The 13,506-nt window shown below is 47.5% G+C and overlaps 1 protein-coding gene across 3 annotated transcripts in view; it reads left to right on the top strand.

The window, feature by feature from the left end:
- APAF1 (apoptotic peptidase activating factor 1) overlaps positions 1-9,844 on the top strand; it is a 66,401-nt gene extending 56,557 nt beyond the window's left edge. For 2 of the 3 annotated variants that reach the window (XM_078603699.1, XM_078603698.1), the window contains 2 exons: positions 5,269-5,394; positions 5,583-9,844. In XM_078603699.1, coding sequence (XP_078459825.1) covers positions 5,269-5,394; positions 5,583-5,729 — 273 coding nt within the window. In that variant the 3' untranslated portion in view covers positions 5,730-9,844. Of the gene's footprint in view, positions 1-878; positions 994-5,268; positions 5,395-5,582 lie in introns of those variants that run through there. The other variant, XR_013586511.1, reaches the window with a different exon arrangement.
- Positions 9,845-13,506: the final 3,662 nt, after the last annotated feature.

The raw sequence follows: 13,506 nt of genomic DNA, 5'->3' as shown, positions 1-13,506 counted from the left end.
GCTTCCAGTATCGGGCGATGATTGACACTACGTGTTACGGAGCCGAATAATTTGCAGCTCGGGGTGTGTGAGAGTCCGATGGGTTGAGGAGGGTGTGTTGTATTTACTGGATTATGAAAATTGGAAAAAAAAAAATGCGTAATTCGCATAAATAATGCTAATGTGTATAATTATATGCATAAATTACGATAATCACGGAGATAATCATAGTAATTTATGCGAATGCTTGCAATTATGTTAATGTGTGTAGTTATGATAATTAGGCTTAGTTTCGTTATCCAGAGTTGTATCAATCAGGATAAAACGATTATCTTTGATTAAACATTTCTTGATTATCTTAGTGTGTTTGTATTATGTTAGGTCTCCAAATTCATATCTCAACGCCGGATACAGTTCTTATAAATAAGACAGTTTTGCATGGACTTGGAAAGAACACTCAAACGCTTTTGTTAAGCAATTTTAATTCTAAACAAACATATGACACTCTAATATGCAAAGGCGAAAGCATACGTCAATAGATTCATCGGCAAGATTATGCAATTAACGAAAATAAATGACTAAAACATTTCTTATTCATGTAACTCGACGGCAGCAACTGTTTTGCACGATCAGTTGATATTGAACGTACCACCTTGAAATGGCAACCCTTTTTGAAACACAAAGATAACTTTTTGAAAGTCTTATTCGTGTGCGTGTTGTGTGTGCATTGTCCCCTTGTAAAATTAATTATTATTATTATTATTTTTTGAGCCGGGAGTTGTGTCGTTAGCTTGCGGGGGGTGGGGGAGGGGTTATACCACCAACACTTCAGAGAGGTTCTCTCTCGCTTGGGCGTGGCCGCAGCGAGCCCGTAGTCGGCTTTCTCTCTCCGCTGCTAGATTGAGCGGCGTCGGCACGACACTCGCCGTCGTGGTGCGTGATGATTCCGTCGTCGGATAGCGCGCAGCTCCGCCACCGCTGGACGTCTTCTCTGTTCTCAGCGGGTGTTGGTCGGTATGTATGTGTATTAAACACACGGCGCATTCGATGGCGCTTTCCTCTTCCTCATTTTCTCCGTGCTCTCTCCTTGATCGCTGCCAGCTTCACACGGACACCCGCCCTTATTTCAGGGCTGCGTTGGCTCAGGCTCTGGACGACGCGGCTGTGTGCGCTCACCGGCTTGGAGCGCTCTGGCGATGAACGATGCTCTCGTTCGTTGCTGGGTGGACGTTGGGTTGACGTTGAGTTGACTTCGCTATTGCTCGAGAATGATAACTGGAATCTCCGTCAGTTTCACTCGCACTTAACCACACCTCGCCACTTCGTTCTGCGAGAAGCGACACCGGCCATCGGTATCAGTGTTTGCTCCCTCACTACGGCACCGCCAGCCTGGGCACGGCTGAAACCCAGCCTCGACCCAGGCTGAACTCAGACTTCTGTGACTCTAACGACCCCTCCTCTTCCCATCTCTCCTCGAGGCACGATGCGCCCCAACTCAGCCTCCCTCGCAATGCTGCGTCGCAAGCCGAGTCACGAGACTGAGCGCGACTCGAACCAGACTGCACTGCGTGATGTGCGTTGTGCTTAAAACCCAAAAACGTGAAAAAAAAAAAATATACGCTAGGAGTGTCAGGCACAGACCCCCCCTTCGCGACCCTTTGACTCCCTCCTTGCGCATCTCTTGCGAGAGAAACAACAAAACCGAAAAAAACAGACACCCTCCCGACCCCTCCTCGCGACCGCCCTGACCCCCCACTCCCTCTGAGTGGGTAATCCCGAGGCCAGAGAGGTTCCCTCCACGGATTTATTGCGGGCCTATTTTCGTGCCGAATCGTGGGAAGACAAAGGTGGCCGAGGAGATTTTGACGTTTGTTGTCTATCTGTATACAGGGATTGCACTGTTTTACTCAAGTTATATTTTAATGTCCTGAGGTTAAGTGTAACTAAGTTTCCACTTAAGCTTTCTTGACTGCTGGAATTCGTATTCTTTAGTTTTTGGTAAGGTCATGTAAATAGAAACATACAATACAAAATAATATATATGCGGTGAGTACGAGTAAAATAAGGGAATTACTAATACAAAGCACCTATTGTAGGCTGCAGTCTTATACCGTTGGTTGATTCTTTTTGTTAAGTTTCTACTTTTCGTTAAGGAAAACGTTAAAGAAAACGCGAGTTGCAACAGTTGTTTTTCTCTGCTCTGCACGTTATCCGTGCATCTCCAGACGTCTTGGGAAGGTTAGGCCATCGACCTTTCGTCCATCTGGATATCTCTGACCTCTCTGTGCTCAGAAGTCTTGCCGTTTAATGGCCTTCCACGTTTTTTTTGTGTGGCATGCGAGGGTTAGCGGGTTGTTTTCATTATTTAATTTAAAAAATATATATTTTTTGACCTAATTATTCTTAATATAAATTTTTGGAAAAAGGGGCACATGACCAAGAGCCTTTTATCTCATGTTTATTAAAAAAACAAGCATGAAAAACAGGACAATTAGATAGCACAGCAACACTCCGGTTTTGCACACACAGAAGCGCAGTGACAGAGCTTGGACGTTTCAATTCTTGGAGCACTGTCTCTGTAACTAGACTGCCGTTGCTATAACAGCCTGGTTTGCAGGAGTGGAATAGGTCTTTGGGAATCCAAAAGATGAGCAGGGAGCCCGACGGCTCTCTCCATGTCAACAGGGGAAGCGCGCTTAAAATCCTCTTGCATAGCCTGACGACCCCTGACGATGCTCTCAGCGGAGTCACCACCTTATCCACCTCCTCTTCAGCCACTCATTGACTTCAGCTCCAAATAACGTGGCCGTGACAATGAGCGCACCATTGTACAGAGCCCCATAACACCCACCAATATCCCTCTTCGACAATTATATTACGCCTACTTTCTCTAATTATGTCCTCGTAATATATTTTGGGAATCACGTTCAGATATAAACAACATCGTAACACATGAACATTACTTCTCCACATTAACAGTATTAACCCAAAATAAACATTTATTGGTGTAATACCTTCAACCATAGTCAACATTTCATTGGTTTATACACTTGTATAACACAATCTATACCTATACAGTAAATATACAGGACGATTATCTGTATTGGTGTTCACTTTAACATAATTTTAAATCAGCTTCCCCCATGTATCTGCATTCTCTAAACAGTCATTTTCTTACTGTATTAAATTAAACTACGTACACCTGTCCTTAGCCCAAAATATCCAAATGATTCGTCCTTGAGCAAAGACCTCATGCCGATATTGCACATGGCTCTCACAGTCTTGAACTTTCCTCTCCTAGTGACCAGCTGTGGATTATGGGCTGTACCATTTCCGTGTCATTCATGAGGGCTGTTTAGTGGGTTAAACCAATCCCTTGATCAACATGAGGGGTGTTTTATGGGTAAACCATTCCCCTGTTATACACTCACATTAACATATTTACAATAACTTCCAATAAATCCCATTTCGCCATGCTTTGTATTCCCGATTAAGTTATGTGCAGGTACATTTTCAAATTTGGCTAATTTGGACCACGACGTCGGCACGTGATGGCCTTCCAGTTTTTATGTGACATCACCGGATTTTTAACATCCACCCTGAAGCAGACCTTGTTATGGTTAATACAGTTAATACAGCAGCACTATTAATCAGGGCGGTATGTTGGATTCAAACCGCGAACCTCTACAATAAGTGGTGAATGCGTTTGCTGCTGGGACACGATGGTGGTGACGTTAGTGATGGGCACTGGGGACGATGGAGGCTTTGTGATGTTAATGAAAAGAAAAAGTCGAAAATTTTTTCCAAAATTATCCATGACCGAACATTGGTTAACGTGTGCATTTGGCCTAGTAATGTGATGCACGTTTATGGGGATTCCCTGTAACTGATTTCATCATCCATGATGATGGCAGGGCATGTGTTGGTGTGAGCGACGACAGGAATCACTGGGTTATGAACAAGACGCCTTCTTGATGTGACCATTCCTACAGCATGTGGACTCTACCTGACATAGAGCACTTAGGGCAGTATTTTAATTTGAAAAGTAGCAACTTGTGTTGAGTTGTTTGCCAACATCTATGGAAGTATCTTTCAGCTTGTATGGCAAAAGTATATATATCTCCACATATCTGTCATATAACAAAAATAAGTGTTTTTTTACACATCCCAGCAGCCACATGACTTTCTGGAAATACGTTGCTTCAGCAGCATTGGTTCAACACAATCAAACTGACCGGTTGTCACAATGTCCCGTATGATGTGATCAACCTGTTTTTTTGTTCAAGTTCAAACTGATTCTGTTTAACCAGTTGAGAACCCAAGAAACAAGGATTAGTCCCGTTTGCAAGACTGGCCTAGGTCACCCTTATCAAGTTCTGGTGCGGTGTGCTTGAAACTGCGTTTTTATGTGGGTGTGCTGTGATATGTCGTGGGAAACGGTAGTGTAGCGGTTAGCGCGTTGTGCTACGAACCTAGCGACCTGAGTTTGATTCCCACTCAAGGCCAACACCAGTGACGATTATCTGAACCGGTCCTGGGCCTCCCCTAGGTCGACTCAGCCTCAAATGAGTACCTGATGTGGTGTGTAAACATCGCCACTGAAGGGACAAAGGCAGCCGGGACGCGGTGTTGGCCATCCCACCCCCTCGTGTGCCGTGCCGGCCTTCATCGGTGCTTGCTAACAGCACTTGCCCCAACAGTCTGTTCATGCTATACGGTGGATCTTTGTCTTTGCTGTGATATGAACCTTATGGCGGTACCCCGGAGTACCATAGTACCCCGGCTCTCGCATAATGTCCGTGATGCAGTCATTTTAAATCTGGTGATGGTCAGCAATGCAGCAATCGACTCATCTCGACGAGCTGTACACGATGCACTATTCAAAGTTGAATTTTTCAATAACGGATTTTTTATGCTAAAAATCCGTTATCAACATCGCGGAGTAGCACTGATTTCGGATTGATTGGTACCCCAGTCGCGGAGTTAATTACACCCCTGTAAAAAATAGTGTCCGAGAAATAAAATATTTAATTGCCTCGGCCATTTTGTATTATTTGGTACCCCGGGGTACCGCCATAAGGATCATACGTGGAACCTTCCGGTGTGTGGGAGTGTGGTATATATACGTTACGGTGTGGGTAGGCATTGCGTTGTGTGGTTGGTGTGGGTGTGGTGTGGAATGTGAATAGTTGCGGTGTCGTATGTCAAACATTTAGGTGTGGTGTGGGTAATATGATATGGAGTACATGTGGTATGTGAAACGGTGTGTGGGTATGCTCTGTGCTGCAGTTGTGGAGTGTGGAGAGTGGCCAGAAGTGGAGCTGCCAGCCCACGGCTCGCCATCACGCCTGGGTGACTCAGGTGTCCTTTGTGCGAGAGGGGCGGATATTACTCTCGGCAGCTGACAACATCAAAGTGAGCTATTCCTGATGTGCAACTCCTTCAGTGTGTAGCACTCTGTGCCTTCATCACTGTGTAACACTGTCTGGGCATTTGTGTCTATTTGTGTCTGTGTACACGTGTTTTTGTATATATTTTGTGCGTGTTTGTGTGTGTCTTTGTGTCTGTGTGCACGTGTCTGTGTCTATCTGCGTGTCTGCTAGTTTTGGGATGTGGAGAGTGGACGTGTGCTACAGACGTTCTACCCTCGAGGGAGTCTCCTGAAGCGCGTGCACACCTCCCCAGATGGAAATCGGTTGGTCACCGTGGACTCCATTGGGCTGCTTTACATGCTGTCCCTGCTGCCCTGAGCCGGACAGTGTCGACAGGACCCGTCCCACCAGCCAAGACGAATAATCACGTGCAAAAGGAACTTCTGCGACTTCACTATGCAAATTTCAAGCAAGCCAAAGTGCCTGGCTCCTAAAATTAGCGAGGGTTTGAGTCCACGTTGCTGTCTCACGAAGTGTGCTTTTGTTACTGTAAACTGAAGACCTCTTCAAAGTTATTTCCTGCTTAAATGAGCATTGAAGCAATGCTCATCTCCTGTTTACAGCCCTGAGCCAGTGTAAATGATACATTCCTATATCAGGGGTGGGTCTATCAATAGGATGACCACTGTTGACGAATGCACAAAGTGGTGCGTATTTTTATTGACTTCGGAGGGATAATGGGCTGGAGTCGAACCCCAAGCCAGGATTTGAACTGGCAGCCTTATAATTGCGAACTTCTTGCTCTACCACTGAGCTACCTGGCTGGCCAATTATCTCTTGCCATATTTGCATTCCAATGTTTTTGTACGTGTTTTAAGTTTTACCAAAAGTGTAATTTTTGTATCTGCAGTGGCTCAAATTTTTGCAATTATCGGATTGTTTTACACTTTGTTTCTAGTGAATGTTATTGTGAGCCCAATGCTAGTGTACTGATAGATAAGCAGTAAGCAGCAGACAGCGGTGATGGAGATGAGAGGAGGAAAACAGTGCAGGAGGAAAATGTTGCAAAGCAGATTAGTAGGAGCTACCGGGGCTGACAGTTCACTGGGATATGAAGGGATACAGACAATTCTAGAAGGCTGGTGAGGTAGATAAAATGGAACTGAGGGGTTAGAGTGGGAGTTGGGTTGGAGTGACGGACCGAACCGGAGTTGCAAAGCAGCGGAGACGCAGGACAGGTCGAGCTTTGAGAGTATAGAGCAGGCCTCCTAAAACTGTGCATATCTACAAACTATACAGACTAGCTTAGTTTGTAGACACCGCCAGGATTAGTTTGTAGAATAAATGTAGATCATCTATAGAGCCCCATTGTTTCATTGATTTACGCTCGCTAACGAAGCAACGACACCAGGAGGCGACGCTGCTTTGTCTGGAAGATGCCCTCAAGGGACAGATGCATCATAGAACTGCGGAACTCGTCGAGTTCCCACTTGAGTATCGAGAAGTCCGACTCGACCGCCGTCGTGTTGGCGAGCACCGATGCCAACCCGCCGCTGAAAGCGCGGAGGTTGTCGAAACCACTCGGCAGCACATCCCACGCTTCGTTGAATGTCGTCGTGTTGGTGTGCTTGTTGATGGCGTCGTGAATGATCGTGTCCTCCTTGTAGAGCTTGACCAGTTGGCGATGCTCCTCCTCGACCATGTCGACCTTCACAGCTGACCAGAATTTCGTAACATGCACGCGACGCACTGCCAGCACGTCCTTCATGAACACCAGGACGCATCTTCACGATCTGAGCGGGCATCACGGGCGCCGCATCCTGGTCGAGAGCTCGATTGGCGTCGTTACGCTCTGCTTTGACGTCGTTGAGACCCGCGATCAGCGTCATCGCATATATCGAGATCTCCTTGACGATCCTTGTCTTGTCGACCTCATTGAGACCCTCGTAGCTCTCCTGCGCAAACGATCCCTGGTCCTCAATGTGGGCAATGATCGCGGCAGACGCGATGCGCATCGACTGATCATGATACGACACGTACGCCTCATCATGATTGTTGACGCCATCAACAATCTCAACACTGAACAAAACGGTGAGCGACCCGATAAGCGACTGAATATGCTCCTCCTGCTGCGCGATGAGCAGCGACTGGCTCTGGAGCTGGACGATAGTGACGTTGATGGCGTCGATGGCGGGCGCGAGCGCGTAGGTAAGAACCCACCAATCGGCGGTGGGCAGCTTCGCGGGGTTGTTCTCAGTAGTGTACTCGATCAATGCTCGGCGGTACTGCTTGTAGAACTTGAGCACGTTCCCGAGATTGGCCCATCGGTTAGCCTTCCTGGGGCACTTGACCTTCATCTTGATGATCAGGTTGTTTTGGGCGCGGAGGTACACCGAAAAGTGGTACACGATCTTCACCCAGCTGCCATCGAAGACGCACTCGGCGGATTTCTTGACCACAATATCGATCTGATGAGGCGGACACCAGATTCGAATGACGTCGTTCTCGGCCTCCTTCACAATGAGCGTCACCAGCCCCCCATGACGCCCAGTCATCGTATTCTCGCCGTCCGATGAAAAGCCGATCAGCTTGGCGCGCCAGTTGGGGTACAGCGCGTCGAGGAACTTGACGAGCATGCGGAAGATGTTCTGAGCAGTGTGACGCTCGAACATAGGGATCGCGACCAGGTGCAGATTGACGAGGAAGCCGCGGTAACAAACGCGGGTGCGCAGGTCGAAGAACGACTGGCCGCGGTGAGTACTGCCGTCGCCAGCCAGAGAGAAGGCCCACACCGATGGATCGTCGATTATCCTGGCGATCATCTGCAGCCCGACGGCCACCAGAACACGGACTGACTGTGCGACGATGAGGTCGTTCATGCCCTGCAGCTTCGGCGTGTTGGTGCGGATCCTGACATGATCGATGGCAGCAGCCGTTTGACGGAACGACATGCCGACACCGACGTGGTCCATGGCGAGCTCGAAGCGCATCTCGTTCTTGATTGTTGCCGTGTACGTATACGTCCCCGTCTCGATGTTCACTTTCTTAACGAACAGCTTCATCGCGTTGACCTTCTCCTTGGCCTTCTTGGCGGCCTTCTTGGCGATGGCTGCGGCCGCGTCCTCGTCGTCGTTTTCATCGCCGCTGTCCTCGTCGCCATCGCGAAAGAACAAGTCCCCGATAATTGTCTCAACGATGCTGTTCTGGATCACGTAGTCGATCGATGCGGTCGACAGGTCCATGTAGTTGTGGAGCGTGTTGGTGCGCTTGGCCATGCCGTTGAAGTAGCTCTTCTTCTCATCGGGCGACAGCGTCTGGTAGAGCATCCACGATTCCTTGTGCTGCCCTTCAAGATGGTGGCGGTACTGATGCGGCAGGAACGGCTTCGTGAAGTACTTGATGTCGGTGCGGTTCTTGCGCTTGCGGCCCGAGTCGCCCGTCACCTCGACCACATCACAGCCTTGGTGAACACAGAACAAGCAACGACAGGACTGCGCGCCATTGGCCTCCGTCGTGATGAGCTCCATCCCATACTGAAGGGTGTGTGAGGATTGGAACGGCGTCGCCACTTTCTTCCCTCCCATGTTGCTGCAGCTGCAATGCTCGGTATAACGATGCGGTACGTCTTGCCGCGGATTATGCAACTGCGCACTCCGTGCACTCACTAGTTTGTAGACGCAGCCAGGCTTAGTTTGTAGATATGTGGCGCTATTTATAGCGAATCTACAGTTTTAGGAGGCCTGGTATAGAGGGATGGTGCTGTTTGGTTGGCGACGAGAGGAATTCGCTGACCATAGAAACTGAGTCAGAGAAGAAAATGTCACGAGTTGGTTATGGGATATGCACAGTAGCGGGTGACTGGTACCGTTCTGGATAAGATACACAAAAGGGTTTTAAGACCAAACTGAGAATTATTATATAAGGTAGCTGGGAGAGCACGCAATGTTTTAACACTGTACCCACACTTAAGAGAGCACACCTACCCAATGTAAAAATAAGTCCGCATACTCTGTGTAAAAAACCGAAGCACACTTAACACTGAGAGAACACACTCCTTGCAAAGTATACTTGTACACATGAGGCGAATACACACACATGATATAGGTATTCTTAGGTACGTGGAAATTAAATTCACTGTGAGAATTTGTAGTGAGGCAGAGTACTTTATTTTTGTATTGGTGACAGATTGGACACCGAAGAAGTTGGCAGTTTTCAGTACAGTATTTGCTTCAAAGCGATATACGGAAAAACGCTTCTATCAACAAAGTCCCATGAAATCTAAATTTGTATTTGTTAGCACCAAGAGTCAAGTTTGTGTCTCTCCGTGTAGACAACACCTTGAACCCTTGCTTGATCTCATGTTTGACAACCACGCGATCACGAAAAATGCCTTGGTAGTTGTGACGCAATCATCAGGTTGTTCCACGTCGCTACAGACCAGACAATTGTCACCACCGCAGAACTGACTGATGAAAATAAACACTTTAACTAAATATATCCTCTCGGTGTGGATATTTACATTGATGTTGGCTATTAACACTGAGGTAAATAACCACGTCCCTTTCCAATAGAACAATAACTTGACATCTGTGTCTAAGCATCTCCTATCTTATTACAGTATAAGTTACAACAAAACAGCATAATTTATGCTTTCTGCCCTGTTCAAATGTGAGGTCTCAGCTGTGATGTCTCCTTCTCTGGCATTGCCGTATTTTACTATCTGAACTGCGGTTTATGTATTATGCTGACCTTTCGCACCATATGTAGCCAACCGTGCTAATAGGTGTGGGGACATTGATGAGGTAATTAGATCAACCTCTCCCCCCACCATTGTGGCCCCTTTCATGATGCCAGCCTGTGTGCGAGACATGGGGCGGATGCTCTGCGGCAACGTCAATTTTGATTTCACGACTTGGTGCAATGACTCGCGATTCGCGTGTATCACGCAAACCGAGATGCTCGCGGTTGGTAAACAGGTGTACAGAAGTAAATTCGCGTGCACTCAAATCTCGTGGTTGGTAAATTCGCGGTTGGCAAGGGATTACTGTATCTCCTGTGTGTCTTACCGTGATCTAGGGCACCGTGGTGGCTAGGAGATGTTATCTCCCTCACCTGGATTTCAAGAGGTCATGGGTTCAATTCCAACCCTGATGCCTGCATATTTGGAGTTTGAATGTTCTCCCCGTGGTCGCGTGGATTTTTATCTGGGTCCTCATGTTTTTCGCACCACATTTAGTCACACGTTTATAGTATTTGGCTGCTATACATTTTCCACATTATAAGCAACTTCGTTGAGCCATCATTTGTGGCCAGGCCGCTTCTGAAAAAGGGCGAATAGCTCGGTGGGCCTTACCTGGTAAACTAAAGTGTTTTAGTTGTGTGATCTTGCTCAGACCACAGATAGTTTTTTTATTTAGGAGCTTGCTATATTACTCTGCTCCACACTCGCCACTACGGTGCTCCGAGAGAGAGAGATCCAGGAGCCAGTGTTGAACAGCCAAGACACTCTTTATTCAAACACCCACAAAAGACTGCAATGTGATCAGACAAGGTTTACGACTCAGTCTGCAGAGACGACAACATGCCTTGCTCCAATCCCAAACAAGCAACCCCCACCCCGTGTTGACTTTAACGCCACATCAAGCATGAATTATCATAAATATTTGGTAATTTAACTCGAATAATTAACATTCCTTTATCCTTAATGTATATGAATTATGTTACATTTGTAGCACTTGAAATATCACACGCCACGCGTTCTGTTGCTAGGCAAGCGAGCAGAGTACAGTGGGAGCATCTGAGGACACGGTTGTTGTCGTGGCATTAAGGGGGAGGTCGTTAAGAGACGCGACAGGTGTTAGGGGTGACTGAGGATGCAGGCCGGTGATTGGTCAGGAGGGTGAGTGGTTAATGACAGGCGCCGGCCTGGCGGCAATAAAATGGTCACGTGAGGCTGGGGGCCTGGGGGCGAGTTGCAAAGCGGGGGATGAGATAATTGATTGGGACTGATTGGTGCGGGGAGCTGCACATCAATTGGTGGGTCACGCTCCCTTCCATATGTAGGACTTGAGAAACACTCGTTCCCGCGCTGGGTTGAGATACGTGCACGTGGCGGACAGTGAGGGCAAACGGGGACACAGGGCGCTGAGCGACTTACTGTCGTTGTTGTACCAATTAAGATGGCATGGTAGTTAAGGGGGGCCGCAGGTGGCCAGGGGTAATTGAGGACGCAGGCCGGTGATTGGACGAGAGGTATGGGTGTCTGAAATTGGAAACCGCTGTGTCTACAACAACAACGCCACGTGGCACTGGGGGCTGGGGGCGAGTAGCGAAGCGGGGGATGATCTAATTAATGAAGGGGAATTGGTTCAGGGATAAAGGCGGAGAGCGTGGAGAGAAACGGGGTTGGTGCCTGGGACGAGTGACGAACGGATGGAGAGACGGAGCAGTGGACAAAGAGAATATAGTATAAGGTAGCAGTGGACATAGAGAATATATCTTCTTGGTTCTTGTATATTGTATAATAATAAATAGTATTAAAGTGTACTGTTTAATACAATGTATAAGGTAATATCGTAATTGTATAGTGAATATACAGCAGTGTGGTATACAGTTGGGTGGGTAGAATAATACATAGTGTAATATTACAATGTATAGTCTAAAAACATATTAGTTGCTGCGGCGCCATATTATTAACATTCTTTCCCTTTATTAATTCTAACCTTACTCCCTCCCTTTGATACTGCTAATCCTGCATAATGCATGGGCATAATAACCCCTCGCCAATCCTCTTACGTATCTCACAAGTAGTACTAATCGCATATCTGCATTTCCCATAAATATGCTAAATTCCTCTTGATATGCAAATTATTTTGTCAAGACGCTCTTCGCCCCTCCATCCCAGCATAAATAGTCGCTCCAAGCCTGGAGCGTGCCATTCAGACTCTGTCTACTTGACAGACCTGTTCTCCACCTGAAGATGGCTGCTTGCATTGTGGCCGAAACGTCGTGAGAATTATTTTATTATTTTATTATTTTTATTATTTTATTACTTCCCTTCTACGTGACTTTACCGAAAGAACCAAGAAGATGAATCCCTGCAGTCACGAAAGCTTTAAATCGAAAGAGAATATAGTATAAGATAGCAGTGGACAAAGAGAATACAGTGTACGGTAGCAGTGGACAAGGAGAATACAGTGTACGGTAGCAGTGGATAGAGAGGATACAGATGGAGTAGCAGTGGACGGAGCGAGTACAGCGTAGGATAGCAGCGGAGTAACGGACCTTGGTGGAGAGAGCTACGACGGAGTGGGACGGCAGAGAGAACAAAGAGCGACTGAGCTGGAGAGAGAGCAGAGAGGAGGGTCGCTGGAGGAGCAGAAGGAGAGCGAGCGAAGCCAGCGGAGCGGAGCAAGCGAGCGGAGGGACATTGAGTGATGTTGATGGGGAGTTGCGAGTGGAAGAGTACGGAGGGACATTGAGTGATGCCGACGGAGGAGATGTGAACTATATGAGTTAATAAAGAACCGAGAAAGACAAAGAAGCTGTCGCGTCAGTACGATATAATAATGGGGAAAACCCGGTAAAAGCATACGGGGCGGAACTATATGCAGTGAGCACGCCCGGAACATGTAAGTCCTAGTCTGACAGGGCTTAATTGACACGTTGGCACAACATCGAAGTCAGGGTTCTGTGTAACCTCTCCACCATACCGTCCATATGGAGGTGATAAGGCGATGTGCGCACCTTCTTCGTACCCAATTGCTCGCAAACCTCTTTCAACAGCTTGGACGACTTTTTTTTGCCCTGGTCCGTCAAGAGACGTTCAGGGGCGCCTTTATCCAATACGTAGCCATGAAGGAACACGTCCGTGATGGTTCCAGCTGATTGGTTTGGTAGCGGCCAGGACATTGGCCAACGTGACAAATACTTCCCCCACGGAGTGGAGTGGGGGAAACGCAGATCGATTTCAGCGATGGGCGATCCGCTCTCATCAGAGGTTTGCGGCGAGCGCATTCTGTGCAACCCTGTAGCAGGTTATAAACGTCATCGGCCATGCCCAGCCAGAACAAGTGCATTTTTAGAGTAGCCAATGTCTTTTGGACACCAAGGTGCATTAACTGCTCATGCTCGGCACATATAACCCTTCCCCGCA

Source organism: Lampetra planeri, chromosome 21 (assembly GCF_965212315.1).
Source record: "Lampetra planeri chromosome 21, kcLamPlan1.2.h2, whole genome shotgun sequence".
NCBI classification, from domain to species: Eukaryota; Metazoa; Chordata; class Hyperoartia; order Petromyzontiformes; family Petromyzontidae; genus Lampetra; species Lampetra planeri.
The sequence above is the reverse complement of the archived record's forward strand: the minus strand, read 5'-3'. Positions and strand labels throughout refer to the sequence as shown.